Source organism: Tursiops truncatus, chromosome 7, assembly GCF_011762595.2.
Source record: "Tursiops truncatus isolate mTurTru1 chromosome 7, mTurTru1.mat.Y, whole genome shotgun sequence".
In the NCBI taxonomy this organism is placed as follows: Eukaryota; Metazoa; Chordata; class Mammalia; order Artiodactyla; family Delphinidae; genus Tursiops; species Tursiops truncatus.
In genome coordinates, this window is record NC_047040.1 from 15342860 (window position 1) to 15364320 (window position 21461).

General features: G+C 37.8%; 1 protein-coding gene across 6 annotated transcripts in view; it reads left to right on the forward strand.

Moving 5' to 3' along the window:
- FARSB (phenylalanyl-tRNA synthetase subunit beta) overlaps positions 1-21461 on the forward strand; it is a 67068-nt gene that overhangs the window by 9100 nt on the left and 36507 nt on the right. For 3 of the 6 annotated variants that reach the window (XR_002174010.3, XR_012332963.1, XM_019923505.3), the window contains exons 3-14: positions 435-589; positions 2506-2575; positions 3161-3276; positions 8065-8215; positions 9364-9472; positions 10415-10485; positions 11975-12036; positions 12976-13027; positions 14589-14650; positions 14923-15130; positions 15644-15724; positions 19668-19760. Coding sequence is in view for 3 of the 6 variants with exons in the window: in XM_019923505.3 (XP_019779064.1) it covers positions 435-589; positions 2506-2575; positions 3161-3276; positions 8065-8215; positions 9364-9472; positions 10415-10485; positions 11975-12036; positions 12976-13027; positions 14589-14650; positions 14923-15130; positions 15644-15724; positions 19668-19760 (1230 nt within the window). In the remaining 3 variants the exon portion in view is untranslated. Of the gene's footprint in view, positions 1-51; positions 232-434; positions 590-2505; positions 2576-3160; positions 3277-8064; positions 8216-9363; positions 9473-10414; positions 10486-11974; positions 12037-12975; positions 13028-14588; positions 14651-14922; positions 15131-15643; positions 15725-16583; positions 19761-21461 lie in introns of those variants that run through there. The other 3 variants (XM_019923507.2, XM_019923508.2, XR_012332964.1) reach the window with 3 other exon arrangements.

A 21461-nucleotide genomic window follows, 5' to 3' on the forward strand; every position in this document is an offset into this window, starting at 1 on the left:
TAACCACTGGACCTCCAGGCAATTCCCAACATAGCTTTTATTTGGTGAATTCTCTGTACTTTGTCTCACTGACACTTTTGTTGTTATTGCCCTGTGTTCTTTTTGGTGTTTCCATTTTCTATTTAGATTAAGGATGGGCAAACTTCTTCTGCCAGATAGCAAGCTTTCGAAGGCTGTGTAGTCTCTGTCACAATTCAGCTGTTGCAGTTTGTAAATAACAATAGGTAAAATGTAAGTGAATAGGCTTGGCTATGTTTCAGTAACACTTTATTTACAAAAATAGGCGGCAGGCATGATTGGCCCACTCCTTGTTTTAGATGGATTTTTGCTGCTCTGGAAAGAACATGAATAATGCAGTTACTGCTTTATAGGGCTACTTTTTCAAAAGAATTTGGATTTATTTAGTTTTATTTTAACTTTTGGGTTTGTTTTAGACATCTGAGAAGGAAATTATAAGTAAGGAACAAGGTAATGAAAAGGCACAGGGGGCCTCTGATGTTGTTCTCTACAAAATTGATGTTCCTGCCAATAGATATGATCTCCTGTGTCTGGAAGGATTGGTTCGAGGACTTCAGGTCTTCAAAGAAAGGTAAGGGAATATGTTCATTAAATACCTGGCTAAGTTGGCTTTCTTTTTTCTTTGCCTCTCATTATCAGCAACCCTGTTTAAGTTTCTAGAAAAAAACTCGTTGGACAGGTACACAGCTTTGGGTCTGCACAGAGGGATGATTGGAGCCTTTAGATTGTAGCCGTTTGAAAATTTGCCTGAATATTGAGTCATAGCCTTTCATTTTGGGAGTGTATTTTAAAGCTGGAGTGGTTAATGATTTTATGGCATCTTAAAAAACTTTTTAATGGGTTCATGTGAGTTCTTTAGTAATCCAACTGGAGTAGAAAGTTTGTTGGGTTTGTTAAAGGCTGGGAGAAAAGTAGAGGTGGCACAACTATATGCTGTTTTCTTAAGAATTCTGAGGAAGCTTGGGAATGGAGCCTCCTAACTGGAAAACTGAAGATCTTACGTTGGCTGTGGGCAAGTTAATTGACTTTTCTAGTTTCAGTCTCCTAATTTATAATGAAGAATATTTTTAAGTCCTCTTCCAGCTCTTCATGTAATACATATAGAAAATGATGAACGTATGAATTGAAAAAGAGGTGAAACAGTAAAGCTATCAAAAATAATTATTTTTGGTTTTGATTACTTATTCATTATCTAGTCAGTCGCAAAAGAGTAAGAGCCTCAGGCTGATGGGCTAGGCTCTGCAACTGTGAGGCCTTCGGATGAGTGATGGGTGCTGGTGAAAGGATGATAATTAGGCATTTGGTTAATGTGGTTAAAATTTGGGGGTTGACCCAGGTGCTTCTCTGCATGACAATCAGATGTTTATATTTTAGGGTCAGGGATTAGCCCTTACAGTGTGTTTCCCAAACCTGTCCAATATGTATTTCTGTTTTTAATAGGCACCTCATATGATTTTTATGATGAGACTGAATTAGGAAAGTGACTTAAAACCTTTGCTACTCAAAGTGTGGTCCATGGGCCAGCATCATCTGTAACACCTGGGAGCTTGTTAGAACTGCAGAATTTCAGCTTCTACCCAAGACCTATTGAATCAGAATATGTGCTTTAACAAATTCCCCAGTTGATTGTAGGCACGTTGAGGTTTGAAAAGCACTGACTTAAAACAGTAGTTCCCACCCACTTCTGATGATAACAGTCACCTGGACTCTGCCTTCAGAATGTACTGTTTACCAGGCCTTTCCCTTGAATATCCTGATTCGTTAGGTCCAGATGGGACCAGGCCATAGCTTTTCTTAGAAGCTCAAACTCTCATGGTTGGAATAAAACTTCAAGGTGATTTAATCCAGCCCCTCAGCTGATGTTTAAATGCCCCCTATACAGTCGCTTAGTTAAAGGTTTTCTAGCCTCTGCCGAGACTCCAGTGATAGGACACGCATTACCACGAGGCATCCTAGCCCATTTTTGTATTATTTTTTTTTAACAGATTTATGTTATTTATTTATTACCCATGCTGCGCGCAGGCTTTCTCTACTTGCCGTGAGCAGGGGCTGCTCTTTGTTGTGGTGCGTGGGCTTCTCATCGCGGTGGTTTCTCTTGTTGTGGAGCACGGGCTCTAGGCACGCGGGCTCAGTAGTTGTGGCTCACGGGCTCTAGAGCGCAGGCTCAGTAGTTGTGGCACACGGGCTTAGGTGCTCCGCAGCACTTGGGATCCTCCCGGACCAGGGCTCGAACCCATGTCCCCTGCACTGGCAGGCAGATTCTTAACCACTGTGCCACCAGGGAAACCCCTAGCCCATTTTTAGACATCTAGAAATGTTAGAAAGTTTATTAGGTTTTTTTTTTTTAATACTCACCCCAAATTTGACTTTCTGTAACTTTAACCCATTGTCCTAGTTCTGTTCATTTTGTATACTTTCTATACACAGAATAAATTAGTTTATCGAATGTTTTGGTTAATAATGAGAAAGTTTGTTTTAATATTTTAGGATAAAGGCTCCAATGTATAAACGGGTAATGCCTAATGGAGAAATCCAGAAATTGATCATCACAGAAGAGGTAATAATGATCCATTCTTATTTTTCTTTTAAAAACTTCTCTTTGTGTGTATCTCTATAAGGTGGGACAAAGGTGACCCTTCTGCTAAATGTCGTTTTCTTTGATCACTTGCTAAACTGGATGTATATTTAGCCTCTAGCTCTTAAAAATTGTCATTTAGTTTTTTACCAAGAAGTGAAAGGGAACACAGCATTTGTTTTCCATGAATAATTTTGGAAAATAACATCCAAATGTTTGCCTAAAATACATTTGAGATATAATTGTTTAAATTGTGGATATTAATAAAATGTAGAAAAAATCTTTTGGGGAAAGACTATTTTGGTAGAAATATTAACTACGAGCAAACTACTTAAGGGTTAACTTTTTTCTCAGTAATTCAGTAAATTTTCAGAGGTCTTGCTGAAATGTAAATTGCACGAGGACAGTGACTTTGTCTCTTATCACCACTATATCTTACTGTTGACTGAATGAATGAATGTACACTTGTTTGAATGAAAATTTGTGACAGCTAACTTTCTATTGCAAGATGATATTACAAAGAAAAGCCTTAATATTTACCATCTCTAATGATATAACGAATTTCAGACAGCTAAAATACGCCCGTATGCTGTTGCAGCAGTTCTCCGAAACATAAAGTTTACTAAAGATCGATATGAAAGCTTCATTGAACTTCAGGAGAAGTTACATCAGAACATTTGCAGGTTTGTGGTCGCATCTTCTTTCTTCCTTGCCTCCTGCTCTTCTTCCTCCTCCCTCTCCCTCCTCCTTCCCTCCCCTTCCCTTTTCTCTTCCTCTTTCCCCCGCTCTTTTCTTTCTTCCTCCACTGTAGACTTTTTTCACGGCATTTCTAAATTAATCATATGTGGGAGTAACAAGAGTTTAAAGTTAACTAAATTTAAATAAGTTTAAATTTCACCAAACAGCTCTTTGTTACTGCTTATAGATAGTGTATCCATGGAGAAATAAGAGATATATTTTGAGTACTATATAGAGAAGAAATATCTAGTCCTAGACATTTCCTTGGTTTTTGTTTTTTGGTTCAAATCATTAACAGTGGATTATACTACTAAATATTAAACCATGGTAATTTGAAGTATGACTTATTTTAAAAATAGACAAAAGTTTTTGGCTTGATGTCATTTTTTTTTTTTTTTTTGCCACACGCGGGCCTCTCACTGCTGTGGCCTCTCCCGTTGCGGAGCACAGGCTCCGGACGCGCAGGCTCAGCGGCCATGGCTCACGGGCCCAGCCGCTCCGCGGCATGTGGGATCTTCCCGGACCGGGGCACGAACCCACATCCCCTGCATCGGCAGGCGGACTCTGAACCACTGCGCCACTAGGGAAGCCATGATCTCATTTTTTGAGTGAATATAATTATAAATTGACAGGTGAAACTTGAGACTTTTACATAACTGAATTTTCTTATTCTGTCGTTGGCATTGCTACACATCATTTCCCATACAGCTCCCTTTAGTGTGGCGATCTTCAAACCTATATAATTGCTGAACTCCTAAAGGTCGAGGAAGGTAACAATGGGAGTCCTTGAGCTAATTTCAGTATTTCAAAAATCCTAATAGAAAATATATATTTACTGATGATAAGAAATGTCAGCCTTTAGCTAACATACCAAGTTTTTTTTGTGTTGGTACTAAAATATATAAACGTAAGTTATCTCATGCTAGTCAAAGATATGATTAACAGTTATATATGTCTTGAGTAAAAATGGAAAAAAATAATTTTTATATTTTAGTAGTTGCAATTTGGTAAACTGTGGAAACTAGAAGAGACTTTTGTGTAAGGGTGGTCTAGAGACAGGGTTGGGGGGACCTTGGGCGTTTTCTTCTGGTGTGAAAAATATTAAAAAAATAAAATACCTGTGGTTAAGCTCACGAGGTTTCTTTTTCTTGAAACATTTTTGCATACATCGTGGAAGAAACTTTTTCTCAGATTCTGAATAACATTTATTCCAAGTTCTTTTATAAAAATAATCTATTTGTCATCTTGCAGATATGTTATTCTTGAGCAAAACAATAAGAATTTAAATACAGTTTCAAAATACAGGACAAGATAGAGGATTTCTGACAAGCACTGATATAGCTAGGACGTGCTTGAGCCCAGTTATCTGTTCTGGTCATTTGAAGAATCTAATTTTTATCTATATTGGAAAGCATTTCCTTAATTCGACTTTAAGCTCTGTTTTATACAGTATCTCTGGAAATCATGAGCTTTTTCTAAAGGGAGAATAAATCACATCCTAATACTCTGGTGTGCCAGAGTCTGTAAATCCTAATTTGCGTTTTTCAAGAGATATATTTTTTCATTTAAATTATAAAATTTACTGGCATAAAAGTTGTTTATGATCTTCCCTTATTATCCTTTAATATCTGTAGTATCTGTTTCAGTATCACCTCTTTCATTCCTGTCTTCTCTCTTTTTTCCCCTTGATCAGTGTAGCTAGAGGTCAGTGTACACATCAGTTACTTCAGTGAGTATCATTGTGTATCAGTTTTCAGAGAACCAGCTTTTGCTTTCATTGACTTTTCTCTGCTTTTTTCCTCTATTTTTCTGTTTTCATTGATCATGCAGTGTTCTGTCTAGGGCTAGTTAGCCCTTACTACTGAGGCAAGACTTTGTTCCTATATATCCATCGCCATATGAAGAGTGAGGTCTTCAGTCTGTGTGAGCACTGTTGCCTTGGATGGTTCTTTCCCTGGCCTCGGCTGGTTTCCTCACATGCACACACTGATTAATACTCAGCTGAATTCTTGAGGGGGCCCCTCTGCAGATACCAGAGTTCTCTGTCTGAGTAGCTCTGTCCTCCCCAGTACTCTGTGCAGGGAACTCTGGCCGTCGTGATCGCCCTAGACTCTCAGCTGTGTCTCCTCAACTTAGGGATTCCACTGGGCTCTAGCCAGACCCCGTTTCCTGCCCTGTGGCTTGAAACCCTTCCAGGCAGTCAGCTGGACTGTCATAGGGCTCACCTTATCTGTTTTCTGTTTGTCATCTGCCCTTCATAGCCTGACCTCCAGTGCCAGCCATGAAAACTGTTGTCTTATATGTTTTGCCTTTTTTGTGATTGTATCAGGCAAGAGAGTAAATCTAGTCTTTGTTACTCCATCTTGGCTGGAAGGGTCCAGTGAACTTTTTACTTCAGTTACTTTAGTGTTCATCTCTATAGAATCTGTTTGGTTCCTTTTTAAAAAGTTTCTTTTTTTTTTTTTGTCTGTTATTTCCCCATCTGTTCATTATGTGTATATTTTCCACATAATTCTTGAATGCTTTTTGTAGTGGCTTTTTTTTTTGTAGTAGTAGTAGTAACGTTTTAAAAATCTGTGTGGTGACTTGAAAATCTGGGTCATCTTAGCATTGGTTTTTATGGGTTGGTTCGTGTGGAGTATGTCAAGTTTCTCTGTTTTCATATGCACTGCTTTTTGATTGCATACAGAATATTTTGTTATGTAAGAGGCTCTTATTTTGGTCTTTTTCTCTGAGAAGTGGTTTCTGTTGCAGGCAAAGAGTCTTGCATACTTAGCCTGACTCACACTCGAAACATTTGGCTAGATGAGACCTCTGCAGTTGGCAGTAGCAGAATTTTCTGCTCAGTTCTTTGAGCTGCTGCTTTTTCACAGCAAGACTTTAATAAAATTTCTGCCAGTAGAATAGGTAAAATCTTGATTTTTGACTATTTTTTGTTTTCATATCTTTTTATATTTGGGATATTAATCCTTTTTCTGTACCTACGTTGTAGACCTTTTCTCTCAGTGTGTCTTTTGACTTTTGGGGCTTTTGGTTGTATAAAGTTTACAGTTTGGATATAGTCAAGTTTGTCAGTCTTCCTATATGACTTTTATGTTTTGTGTCTTAAGAAGGGATATTCTACTCCACAATTTTAAGCATTGTTCTCCTATATTTTCTTTGAATAATTTTTATGGTTCCGTGTGTGTGTGTGTGTGTGTATGTTTGCCTTTTGTTTTTCAAAATGCATAGCTCTTTGATTAATCTGGAATTTGTTTTTTTGTGATTGGTTTGAAGTTGAAATTTAGTGACATTTTGAGGTGCTGTTTCAGGATTAAGAAACCAATATTAATGTCCAAGAAAACATAGACTTTCTTACCTATGAATTTGTCAATTATTAATTTATCTAAACTTACTGAACCATGTAGATTTCTACCTATGCTAGTATATAAACATGTAACTCATTGCGTAAAGTAACACTTCCTTTAGGCTTGTCAACAACTCTTCAATTTACCCATATTTATTAAAGTTCTAGTCACCTGTCTTGGAGTTTGACGAAAAAAATTTTTTTTAAATTTTATTCAGTATAGTTGGTTTACAATGTTGTGTTAATTTGAGGTTGACCAAAATTTGTTTCTTACAAATTTTAAAAAGTATGTCATGGTTCATGTAATATGGACTTTAACACATTCCTTGATTACTAATGATTTTATCCATTTGTTTTTTTGGTTTTTTTTTTGCGGTACGTGGGCCTCTCGCTGTTGTGGCCTCTCCCGTTGTGGAGCACAGGCTCCGGACGCGCAGGCTCAGCGGCCATGGCTTACGGGCCCAGCCGCTCCGCGGCATGTGGGATCTCCTTGGACCGGGGCACGAACCCGTGTCCCCTGCATCGGCAGGCGGACTCTCAACCACTGCGCCACCAGGGAAGCCCTCCATTTGATATTTAATTGTGGTTATGCATACATATTCTAATATATGTACACATAGTCTTTAAGACTTTAAGAATTCTTTAGAACATCATAAATTCTGACCAGGTTTCTCTTTTGAATTGTCTTTTGGAAAGCTTAGAGCCAAATTTGTGACCCTCTGTGATAAGACTGTAAGCTTTGAAATTCTAATTTAGTACTAATCAACATTGTTTCTGGCTTCGTTTTATATCCCTGCTTCTGTTTCTTTCTCTCCTACTTTGTATCTTGCTTTAAGTTCCTAAAATTACCTTAAATCCTTTACAGATAAACTGTAGAACAAATGAAATTAATAGCTCTTGAAATTTCCTTACGTATTAAATTTTAAATATAATTCACGGTTTTTAAAGCTAAATAATTTCCATTAATAAAGCAATATAGCTATGTGATAGGAAATTTAGGAAAATATGGAAAAGCCAAAAAACACAGGAGTTTTTTGGTAGTTTATTCTAATTTAATAAGATTTATGTTTACTTGAGAACACTAGAGGAAATAGATTAAAAGAAGGTAAAGGGTATGTTGACTCTGAAAACGTCCTAATAACATAGTACTAGTGATAACATAGTGGAAGGGATTTACTTCAGCTGCTGAAATAATGTGTTTTAAGTAGCTTTATATTTATATTTCTCATAATTTTTAATGGTTGTGAAGGTGCTGTATAGTAGTAACAGGCTATTTTAAGGAAGTGTCTAAAAATAAAAACCCTGTACTCTGTTATCTTTAGAATTTCTGCTTTGAGATATTCAAATCGTTTTCTGTTTCTCTTTCTCTCTGTCTCTCCACATTTAGGAAAAGAGCCTTGGTTGCTATTGGTACCCATGACTTGGACACTTTGTCAGGCCCATTTACTTATACTGCGAAGAAACCTTCCGATATCAAATTCAAGCCTCTAAATAAGACCAAGGAGTATACAGCCTGTGAACTGATGAACATATACAAGGTAAATGTTCTTTTATGTTAATGTAATAGCTCTGGATAAAGCATGAAATTCCTCCCAAATCAAGTCTTAATTAGGGCAATAAAATGAGTGCTTGAAAAAATAGCAGTGTCTGGGCTCCAACCCAGAGATACTGATTCCTTTGATCTAGAGTGAGATCTGGGCATAGTTTTGTTTATTATTACTTTTATTTATGTATGTATGTATGTATGGCTGTGTTGGGTCTTCGTTGCTGTGCCCAGGTTTTTCTAGTTGCGGTGAGCGGGGCCTACTCTTTGTTGCAGTGCTTGGGCTTCTCATTGTCGTGGCTTCTCTTGTTGTGGACCACGGGCTCTAGGCATGTGGGCTTCAGTAGTTGTGGCACGTAGGCTCAGTAGTTGTGGCTCGTGGGCTCTAGAGCACAGGCTCAGTAGTTGTGGCACACAGGCTTAGTTGCTCCGCGGCATGTGGGATCTTCCTGGGCCAGGGATCGAACCTATATCCCCTGCATTGACAGGCGGACTCAACCACTGTGCCACCAGGGAAGCCCTGTTATTACTTTTTTATCCTCTCAGATGTTTTTAACGTACAGCCAGGATTGAGAACCACTGAAGTAGGTCATACTGCATTGTAATATTCACATTTAGGTATAACTAAAACTCATTCAAATATAAGGAACAATGAGATTTAGCTAGTTTTTTTGTAGCATGCACTATTAAAAAGCATCTGCCTCCCGTGATTAGCACTTTAGAATCCAGCAGTGAAAATGAGCTCAGTAGTCACTTTAAATTGCATTTAACAAATAGTAAAAGAGGTGGGTATCAATTGGAAAAAGTATCTATTATCATTGACCTGATTTACAAGTGATTTCTTCCTATTTATCTAAATAGTTTTGTATGGTTTGTGTTTTGCTTAAGGTGGTTCAGGCTTACTCTGCAAGTCTGTTTTCAGTCTTGAAAAACGATTGCCGTCTTATCTTTCCCCAGTAGGAAATGAGGCTGTATAAGGATTCTGAGATATTAATTTACATTAGAAAATATACATTTAAAACTTTGGGGGCTGTTTTATTGTTTTTCTGATTTTCCCCCCTCTTTTTATGCTAGGTAGGTATGTAAACTAATTACAGTGACAGAAATAAAAAGCTAATTTTGTTTGACTTAATTTTTTTTCAGACTGACAACCACCTTAAACATTATTTACATATAATTGAAAATAAACCTCTGTATCCGGTTATCTATGATAGCAATGGTGTCGTCCTTTCAATGCCTCCAGTCATCAATGGTGAGTTATTTCTTAAGCACCATAGGTTTTTTGCTGTTTCCCTCTTATTCTTTATCGTTTCTGTGGAATTCTCAGTAGACTTGACTGAATCAGTCAGAAGACTCAGTCTGAGAATCTCAGGTCTTTTGTGGATTTTATTGTAATAGTTCTTTTCATTCATTTTTCAATATTTTACTGGTGATTTTTATGTAATTTATAAATGTATACATATTTATAAGTTTATAAATATTTTCTGGTGCTAGTCTCTGGGTTCTGTTATATTCCTCCAAAGGGTGTTGATATTGTGGTTTTAGCAGGTAATTCATTTAGTTAAACTTAAAGTCAAATTCTGTCTGGCCTGCTGTTTTATAGTTAAATTAAAATTTTAAAACTGAATTTTACCCTCTTAACTCCTTTCTGAAGCTTTTGTTGAAGAAGCAAATTTGAACATATTTACAAAATTTAGTGATATCAGAGCCATAGATGTTTGCCTTTCTGGAAGTGAGAAGGGGGTTCAGTTGATTCACAATGGGAAGGAGAGTCTTTTCTTCCTCAAGATCTTGGACTCTAGTACTTATAGTGGGCTTCGGGGTGAGCCAGATCCAAACCCAAATCTTAGCCTTGCCGCTTAATAGCTGTGATCATGTTCAGTGAGCTTAATCTCTGAATCTTAGTTGTCCTGCCTGCAGCCCTGTCATAGATCGTGGTGAAAATGAGATGAGACAACTTCTGTTAAGCACCTTACATATGGAATGCACTCAGTAAAGCCTTGTTTTTATTTTATCTTTATTCTCCAGCTTATAATGGGAGCTTAGAATGAAAGTTGTATATCTCCTAACCTCTGAGGTGTCAGCTTATATTATGTTCTAAACTAAATTGTAGTTTCTGTTTTGTAGAGCTTTTTCGTGCACTTTTATTTCTGAAACTAATTGTTTTGTCATTATTGTTTTGTGTTTGTTGCAGGACATCATTCCAAAATAACAGTAAATACTAGAAATATATTTATTGAATGCACAGGGACTGACTTTACTAAGGTAAATAAAACTTTTTTTCTGTTTTTGTACTGTCAGGGTAGATTTTTACTTCTGGGCCAAGACCAAGTGGCTAAACTTTAAAATATGTTTATTTTGTAGGTGGGGACATACTTTAGCCACTTAGAAAATTGGAAAGATGTAGCTATTCTGTACTTTGGTTAAGGTGCTTTCATTCAGTTGACAAATGTTTAGTGAGCACCTACTATCTTTCCAATGCCATGAATTTAATAATGAGTTACATGTTCTTGACTTCAAGGAACTTGTCATCTTGTGAGAAAATTAGCCAAATACATTACTGTAAAACAGAGAACGGGATCTACATTGTAATGCCATCTGTATAAAGTGTTCATCTTAGTTGGCTTAGTTTGAATGCTAACTAATTTCATACCTTCGTGTACTTGGTAAAAAAAAAAAGTTAAAACCAACTGGCTATCAAGTTTTATTTAGCAAATTGATAAAGGGTTTATACACACAAAGATGTCTAGAATATGTAGAATACTAATCTTTCAGTCACTTTTCGTCACTATATATTAAGATTGGATTGTTATGAAAGCTTTTTTTTATGGCATATTTTTTCTTTACAAAGGTTAAGTAAGCCATAGAGTGAGGTGGCAATTAAGCAAATTAAGAAAGGTAAACTTGAATGGCAGAAGGCTGGAGTGTAGAAGTAGGGCAGATAAATGGCATTCACATACATCTTACAGGATTGGAGATCCTTGTAAGATATTTCATTTATAACTTTTATATACCATATGTGCCTTCAGAAATATCGTCAGGGTAATATAGCTTTTCCTGTTAAAAACTTTTTTTTAATTTGCACATTAGCAGACCTTGGATATCTTTTCTGAAACTTGTATATGAGTGAAGTATATGTAAAAGCAAAGCATATATCCCAATAAGCTTACTGTATTTTTTTCTTTTAATTAAAAAAAAAAATTGACAAATCTATATGGCCTTCACTGTGTACCAGGCATCGCTCTATGTGTTTTATACACACACACACTCATACTCTTAATCCTTGTATTAACCAAATGAGGTAGGAACTTTTATTATCTCTACCTAACAAACAAAGGTACAAAGACAGTAATTAAGTGACATGCGCAAAATCAGACTACTAGTAAGTGCTTGGGCCAGGAGTCTGGCATCTGGCTGCAGAAACTTATGAGACTGATAAGGTTTACTGCCATAGTTAGCCATCTGTCTTTCTTGAAATTTGCTCAACCCAAGGGAGGGGGTGGGGAAATAGATGATTTGTCTCAGTCATGGATTGTAACTGTCAGAGAACCGCATAAATGCAGAACACCTGAAGATAAGGTCAGGGCCTCTCAAGCTCAAGAGTTTTTACTCCACTTCTTTCTTTAAAATTTATATATACAGATACAGTTTTAGACGTTTGGAGACTAAATTATATTAAATATTAATTCATTTCCAGCTGATGGAAGAAAGTATATTTATGGGTTACCATAATATTTGTTTTTTTCCTTTGCAGGCAAAAATAGTTCTTGATATCATTGTTACCACGTTCAGTGAATATTGTGAGAATCAATTTACGTAAGTTCGTTCGGCATCTTTATCGATGATGGCCTGTTGTTCTGAAGTCAGAGCACTAAGGCCTTGTACTAAATATAAAGATGAAATATGTGATTCCTGTAACTAGAATATATAATCTCTTTGGGGAGCTAAGGCATGAACAAATAATGTATAAAGTAAAAAGTGATAAGTACCTTAAAAAGTTTCAGTGATGTTCTGGCCGTTTGTAAGGGCAGGTTACTACTAGCTGGGGCAATCTGGGTAGACTTCATGGAGGCAATGAAATTTAAGCTGTATTTAAGGATTTGAGACTGAACATGGAGAAACAGCAGAAGGAACAGCTAAACAAAGATAGAGAATCGTATATAAGAGCGAAGCATGTATCCTGTGTATACTAATAAGACTACTGTATTTGTTCCAAAGCTAATTTTTTATTTAAAAAATTGCTTATCAAACCTATATGGCCCTTACTGTGTACTAGCATCATAGTTTATTCTAGAGTATTATAATTCAAAATAATGTATAACTGTAGAAAGCATGACTGAAATTGTATGGGCAGTGTTGGTTATTCTTTTTAATTGATATGCATTTTAGTGGTTGTGTCAGTCAGCTTTCATTGTGTAACAGCGTGACCCTGGTAAAGCCTGGAATGTGTGTGTCAGTATTGGCAAGGTGTTCATCAAGGATGCATGCTTTGTAGGACTGGGAGATAAACTTATCAAGTGGGTGCTGCCTGAGAGACATGGGAGCTACAGGAAATGGAATAGTAATGTTGTGTATGGGAGGATTAATCCAGACAGCAGTGTTGGAATGTGAATAGATTGAATGTGTTGAGGCTGCAGTTGTAGACCAAGTGAAAGTTTTGTTAACCACACACATTTTTAGAATTTATGGCCCTTTTTTCCCCTTTTTATTTTTATTTATATTTAATTTTATTTCTGGCTTTATTTTTGTTTTCAGGGTTGAAGCAGCTGAGGTAGTTTTTCCTAATGGAAAATTACATACCTTTCCAGTGAGTATAGAAGAAGTGACTTGATGATGATGATGACTTTGACAACAGCAGTAACATTAATAATAATAGCTATAGAGTGCTTTTGGTCTTTCTGTCTGTCTGTGCATCCACCCACCTACATGCCAGGCACTATACTGTGTGTATTACGTGGATTTAATCCTCACATTAACCCTGTGAGGCTGGGTGCTATCATTAGGCCCTTGACCTTGAGATGTTAAATAGCTTGCCTGTTACTATTCAGTGGTGGAGCTAGGATTTAAGCCCAGACAGTCCCAACACACTGTATTATACCACATTTCACTCCCAACCCACTACATTATACCACAGCATTATACGGCCATAATGCCTGTGGTTTATTCCCTTATTAACTAGGTACCTAGGTAATTTATAGTCTCACCCCTTTTAAGGTTAGTCAGCCCTCCAAACCACTGGGCCACCAGGGAAGTCCCAATAGCAGTTGTTTTTTTTTTAAATTGATTGTAGTTGCTGTTATCAGTTAGCTTTTGTTATGTAACAAACCACCCCAAGGTTTACTAACTTCAAACAAGGATCGTTTGTTTATATCATGATTCTGGGGGTCAGCTGGCTAGTTCTGGTCAGGACTGGCTGGGCTAATCTCTGCTAGGCTCCAGCTGGTTGGTAGGCTAGCAGCTGGATGACCTGGGATGGCCTCACTGACATGTCTGCGTCTTGGCAATGAGGTGAACAGGTCAAGTGCCTCTCATCCAGCAGGCTAGCTTGGGCTTCTTTATATGGTGGTGTCTGCACTCAGGTGATAATGATGCTTCTGCTCTGAGAATTGCATTTTGAATAGCAAGCCCATTGTCCTTACCTGAGTCCAAACAGGTTTTTAAATTTATGGCCTTTTTGCGAGTGGCAGTTACAATTTTGAGAGTAATTTTGTGATAAGAAATACTCATAGGTATGTTTCCAACGTTGCTGAAAAGCCTGGATTTTATGTGTGTTTGTTCCTATCTCACATGGTAGAGTTACGTACTGTTTGAAGGAGAGTGAGTACTAATTCATGAGATGCTCCCAGCCTCGCTGTCCTGGAGCAGGTTGATAGCTAGGACTGGGTCGTAGTTGCTTTTCCCCACCTGAAAAAAATGATAGGAAAGGAATGACTTCATAACACTCTTAGATTTAGTATGATGGATAGTCCAATATGGCACATGAATTATTCTTTCTTGGTCATAAACACCTACTTGCATGAGGTGAAATTGAAAATCTTCAGCAGGATTTGTAAGCATTTTAGAAATGATGTAATGCACTAGTGTTTTGCTGAAGAGAATGGTGATTGATCAAATAAAAGAGAAAAATGTTTGGCATTTTATAATATTTCCAAGAGTTCCAATTGTCTAGCAAGTAGAATGTTCATGTATGAATATAATGTAGCAAGTAATGTCCTGAAGCGCACTGAGTTTATTTTTGATATCTGGCTCTAATGACAACTTCTTGGGAGGGTAATGAAACCACAACAATAATGAATTGAATTAGAAAGAGGCTAATGCTGTATCTGGCAGGACTGATTTCAGCTTCTCAAACTCTTTTTCTCTCTAAGGAACTGGCTTACCGAAAGGAGATGGTGAGAGCTGATCTAATTAACAAAAAAGTTGGGATCAGGTATGCTCTGAAAACTTCATTTATTTATTTACTGTTGAAGAGAATTCAAGAATGAAGTACACATATGACTGCTTAATTTCCCTGAAAAAATGCTTGGAGAGAATTTTGATATCCCTTCAGAGTAGTAAGTGACAATAGAACATCAGTTAGGATGTCTGGTGTCCATTGGAATTCACAAAGACAGGTTTCAGGTAGTAGCATATTTTAAAACAAAATATAAACATGTTTTAAATAATCCAGTGAAGTTTATGGTTTGTACGTTCCTATTTCAGAGAAACTCCAGAAAATCTTGCCAAGCTTCTGACCAGGATGTGTTTAAAGTCAGAAGTCATAGGCGATGGGAATCAGATTGAAATTGAAATCCCTCCAACCAGAGCTGACATTATCCACGCCTGTGATATCATAGAAGATGCAGCTATTGCTTATGGATATAACAACATTCAGATGACTCTCCCGAAAACATACACCATAGCTAATCAAGTAAGATTGCACCCTTAAATAAACACTCCTTATTGTTAGAAACTGATTATTGAATGCCAGGAAGGCTTCGAGAAAAACAGAACATAGGAATTAAGCGGTACTAGCCATGCTCTGCTCTGAGAGGCATTTGCTGTGGAGAGGATGCAAAACAGATGCCCGATTGATTAGAGTACGTTGAAAACCTGTGATGACTAGTTCTTTGAAGAAAGACAGGTTTCGAGTTTGGAGCCCTTCTTGCATCTCTAAGTAGGAGATTCATTTTCGGATCCTGGGCCTGAAGGCAGACGTGGCGTGTGGGAGGGGTAGAAGCGGGGGGTTTGTATGTCTGGGTAGGAGTGTTGGGGTAGTGGTGATGGGGAGGGGTCGGTGTGGTGGAGAAATGGTGGGACGAGCAGCATATTAGGTTGGAAGGGTGGTTTCCTTTAAGTGACAAGTTTTCTATAAATCTCTCTTTTTTTTAAATAAAAAAAAAGTGGGAAATTTTATTGAGGTGAAATAATTTCTTCCCCCCAGTTTCCTCTAAATAAACTCACAGAACTCCTGAGACACGACATGGCAGCTGCTGGATTCACTGAGGCACTTACCTTTGCTCTGGTATGTTGTACATGCTTTTGGTGCCCTGCTCATTGTTTTCTTTGAATCTCCGAATTACTTGTTCTGTGATTCCTTATATGAATTTATAAAAAGTTATAAAGAACACTTTGTTACCTGAGATTGTGTAATTTCTGGTAAAGAAATGAAGATTTCTTTTTTTTAGTCACAGAAAAGCACGAAGGACTAAATTTTAGAGTTTCATGTAATTGTTGAGGGTTCACAATGAAGTTCGTAACCAAATTTATTAAGTTAGAATTTTTAGTCTTAATTTGGTTGTGGCTGTACCCACTAGATGCCGCCCTGGTTAAGGGCTTGTGGACTGCTCCACGTTAAGCCTGTTTCTTTGTCTTTGAACATGTTCACAGACATTTGCTTTGAGTTGAAAAGCTGACATGAAAGGCCTAAGTCAGGAAATGAGTTTTATTACAAAATCAGACAGAAATCTCCCTCCCCCAGCAGATCGAGCATTTGAAGATATCGAAATGTGTCTGCAATTTGTAGTTTCTTTCTCTCTCTTGCTGAGCTGTGCTATGGTGCCCACAGTGTACTTCTTGACTATTCAAGTCCGTTTCACCTTAATGATGTAAGTCAAAAACCAAAACAACCAGGAAAGCTCCCCGCAACGCAATTCCAGCTCTAAATGTCTCAGTCTTTTAAGGTGTTTACAGAAGGCAGTGGTGGGAATCATGACCAGTACACAGAGGGCTGGTGAGGAGATGTAGCCTCTCTCACGTCACTTTATTGAGCCTTTGTAATTCATAGGATGTTCTTACTGGAAGGGACCTTCCAGATCTAGTTCAACACCTTCCTTTTGCTTTTTTTTCTTTAATCTTTTTTTTTTTTTTTTTGCGGTACTCAGGCCTCTCACTGTTGTGGCCTCTCCCATTGCGGAGCACAGGCTCCGGATGCGCAGGCTCAGCGGCCATGGCTCACGGGCCCAGCCGCTCCGCGGCATGTGGGATCTTCCCGGACCGGGGCAGGAACCCGTGTCCCCAGCATCGGCAGGCGAACTCTCAACCACTGTGCCACCAGGGAAGCCCTAATCTTTTTTTTAAATTAATTTATTTTATTTATTTTTGGCTGTGTTGGGTCTTCTTTTCTGCAAGTGGGCTCTCTAGTTGTGGCGAGCGGGGGCTACTCTTCGTTGCAGTGCGTGGGCTTCTCATTGCGGTGGCTTCTCTTGTTGCGGAGCATGGGCTCTAGGCGTGCAGGCTTCAGTAGTTGTGGCACACGGGCTCAGTAGTGTGGCTCTCAGGCTCTAGAGCGCAGGCTCGGTAGTTGTGGTGCACGGGCTTAGTTGCTCCGCAGCATGTGGGATCTTCCTGGACCAGGGCTCGAACCCGTGTCCCCTGCATTGGCAGGCGGATTCTTAACCACTGCACCACCAGGGAAGTCCCAACACCTTCCTTTTTCTGGTTTAGAAATCTTTTATTCAACAACATTTATGGAACATCTGTTATATGCCAGGCACTGTGCCAGTGAGGAAGCCGGAGGTCGAGAGAGGATAAGTACCCAGCAAAGTTTACACAGACAGCAGGAGAACCATGACCAGAATCTGGCCTTTTGACTCCTTGAGGAGTGCTTTTCTGTTATGTCAGACTGAATGCTAGGTTTGAGGACCATGTCATTCATATATGGCCCACATATGCATATGCAGTCAGGAGCAGCAGTGATTCCATGTGAACTGATCTACAAAAAATAGCACAAGGAAATGTATTCTGTTCTTTTAGAAATGTATTCTATTTTTTATAATTAAGTGGCAAAGGAATTGATTTTGTAACTGTGTAGCCCCATGCATCTAAGGGGGAGCACGTTCTCTGCCTCCTGACAAGTAGCTACTCTGCAGAGAGAGTTTGTCTTCCACAAAGGGCTTTATGTACATGATTCCATCTCTCAGTGCAGCCCTGTGAAGTAGGTGTTTCTGTCTTACACAGCAGTTAATTGAGGTAACTTGTCCCACTTCGCGCAGCCAGTTGGCTGTGGACCAGGGATTCCAGCACAGGTCTGTCTGTACCCCAGGCCTGTGACTGAACTGTCCCACCACGAGTGCCAGAAACAGTCTGTTCAGTTGTCCAAGGTCACTTCAACGCTTTATCACAGTGGGGCGGGACAGGGCGGGGGTCAGAATTAGGTGCTAGAGAGTTTCAGATTTGTAGTAACAGTTTTGCTATAGGAATTTCAACATGAAAGGTATTTATAAAGTTACATACTTTCTAAGCAAACCTAAACATCACTGGGCCTTATATCTAGTTTTGCACAAGAGTAGCGGCCCTTCTCTTCCTAAAACCCAGCCCTTGACTTCCCAGGTGTAAGTAATTCACATATCATCATCATGATTTTTGCTGTATCTGCATACCAGTTGTAATATTTTCATTTAAATTAGCTCACTTTTAAAACTAAAAACCTACTTCAGCCTTATTTAAGAATAATGTTTGTAAAAATTATGGGCTTCGTTTACTTATTCTATTTTTTCTAACAAGTAAATGTGTTTATTTAAAATAAACACATAAATATTCTTATAAACATTCCATCCTGTATACCAGCTACTGCTGCTTCAGGATACCTGATTTAAATTGCTTCTTACCTTTATCCCTTATGGTCCATCATCATGATAAAGTGCAAGGTCACTCAGATAGCTAGCTGTGTAGCCATGTGTCTGTGGGCCCTTTTTCTTTGATACAGGCAGTATTAGTTCTGTTTGAGAATAGATCGCATCATGTAAATTGCATTTCCTAACTGGTCACATTATGTCTAAATCTTGTTATTAAAACTCCTCCATGTTATGGAGGAAAAAATGGTTATCCCAGCATGCCTGCTGCCATTCTCCACTGCTGCAGCTATGGCGGTGCAGGGAGCTCTTTTCTGCTGTGCCTGGATGTGTCTTCAGAATCCTTCCTGAAAGAGCAAGGCAGAAGTCATTAGAACTGGCATTGGCATCCAAACCCATTGTTTTTTTCTAAGTGAAATACAGACCACTAGTCCTGAGGACAGTTTTCTGTTTCCCAACCTAACGTTGGAAAATAGAAAAGGGTAACTGATGGTACATCAGTTTTCATGTTAAGTTTTAAACTCTTTCAATGTTAACATTAATATATGTGATAATTGTTTATTCTTAATAATGACATTAGTTATCATTAATATTTTTTGATCACTTAGTTTGTGCCAGGTATTGTATTTGTTTATCTCACAGTCATTGAGTTTTATTTTCAGAATTCTGCCTACCATCCTGGTTTTGAGGGTGACAGGCACCTTTCTCTTTTTGGTGGGTGAGTGCCTAGGAGCTTGCTCATTACCCAGAGCTTTATCAAGCACACCTGCGTGGAAGTTAAGTGACGTAGTTGAGGCCATGGGAATTCTGCTCTTAGACCCACCATTCTATCACAAGTCAGTACAGATTTTGCAGAGGTTACAATAGTAGTCAAAACACAAAGTCATATGAGCACCAAGGAGGGAGAGAGAATTTCTGACTGGAGTCATTAGGGTTATTTTTATGGAAGTGGTGGAAGAGATGTCTTTTAAGTAGAATCTTTCAGGGGGTGGGGAGGCAGCAAGTCGGGCAGGGAGGGCATTTCAGGTAAAGGTAAGGAAAAGTGTACAGTGCAGGGAATGAGTAGGGGATTGTAGCAGACTCGACTGGTAAGGTCAGTGGGAGGCTAGCTTAGGGGGGCCCAAGTACAGGTTACACCACCAGCTCCATGTGAAAAATGTACTTTAGCTCTGCATCATGGTTAGAACTCATTGTAAGAGAATTATTAATGTTAAATTGCATCTGTTGTGGACCTGAATTTAATTGATACATGTTTATTCTCAGCTTATTCTTAGCTTACCTTATATAATCTACATTGCCATGAGGCCATCAAAAGTTGTTACAGCATTAAATACTTTTTTATATTGGATTTAGTCATTGCTTTTCCATATTGATCTATTTTTATGTATTTCTTAGTGCTCCCAAGAAGATATTGCTGATAAACTGGGTTTGGATATCTCTGCAACAAAGGCAGTCCTCATAAGTAATCCTAAAACAGCTGAATTTCAGGTAAGAGTTTTAAGTAGTTAAGAATTCGGGTAAAAACTGAGAGACAGTCCATGAGTTATGAAAAGTCTCTTCAGTTATTTTATCTCAAATGGCAGAATCATAGAGCTTCTTTAGAATTTCTTCTTGGATAGATTTATATTTGGTTCTTACATACATTGCTGACAAAAATTCTTTAAATATTTTATAATCTTTTCTTGATTAACCTTATAGGTGGTTCTTACTTGCTTTGTGCTACCTATACCTAGCCCAGCCTTTCTTGTCTGAACTCTCCATTTCACAATTGATTTTTTTTTTTAATACTATTTTCAGGTTTCATCTCTTTTCTATCCATTTGTAATAAGTGAAACTACACCTGTTCCCAGTACCTCCATTAAGTCTTTTTGAAATAAATCGTTACGCCAGTTCCGGACTGTGCTGACTGTGCCTTTCACTGTCATTGTCTAGTTTATTGGCAGTCTCATGTGGAGGTTAGGAATATTTAAATGAGAATGATATTCCCTTGATAGTAAACGTTCAGTGATTTACATGATAGATTCGGACCTTAACTATAAAAAGAGAGCATTTCAAAGTTATAATATCTTTGCTTATTAATGACTTTGAATCGTCTTATCTCTTTCATACTAGTAAGCTCATTCTGTTTTCCTTGTATATGCATTTCAGTGTTTTTTTAAACAGGCTTTAGAGAAGATCATGTCTTCTAGAATCAAGGGGAATCTTAGAATTGGAAGGAAATGCTTTTCAGAAAGTTAATTATAAAATAATACATGAACTCTGATTTGAGATAGTTTCTTTGGATCTTGGTTTTCACTTTTGTAAAAGTAGTGTCTGGATTAGTTCTAAAAATTCTGAAAGTTCTAAAAATGTTAAGATTTAGATTTTTTAAAGTTAGAGTTAATGTATAGAGCTACGTACTAATGTGGCAGATTAGAGCTAGACTAAAGAACTAATTGCTAATAATACGCATCAAATACATAAATTCTTTCTCCATATTCAGTGTCAGAACTTTGAAGAATCTTTACGCTAGTTTAGAAGGATTGTGATAATTTTTATATTTGGATTTCTGTTGCCCACTAGCTTTTCTAAGACGTCTGAGGTGTTCTCTTTAATGAGAGATGTTCAAATTCATTTGGATAGTAAATCTTAATGGATTTTTATTTGAGTTTTTTCCAAGTGTTTCTTTTTCTCCCAGTTTTATTTCTCAAGCTTGATAGGTTTCTTACAATGTGGTAATGTTACGTTCTTTAGGGTTTACATCGTATCTATTTTATATAAGTGGAAGGAAAACAAATCAGTAACACATTAAATGTCACTCTAAATAGCTGTGGCTCAGCACACGTAAGAGTCAGTATTTCTGCATTAAATACATAAGAGATGAGAGTCTGTCTTTTAGATTTGACAGATTCTCTATTTTACTCCTCCTTTATGAACAGATACGTCCTACCGTTACCAGTGTGGCTAACAGGTTTATATTTATTTATGGTTAAAATAAGTGTAAGTTGTTCATGGTCTTGTATCTCAATTTATTGTCTAAGCTTATTCTTTCTTTTGCATAATTCTTAACTTTGGGCTATTTTCTGGTAGTAGTTATACTAGAGAATGGATGAAATAAGAGAAATGTTATTTACTGAAGTATGTAAAATTTTACTATAATTATTGTAAACACAATTACAGAAAATTACCATATCCCCCTAAATTAGCAGT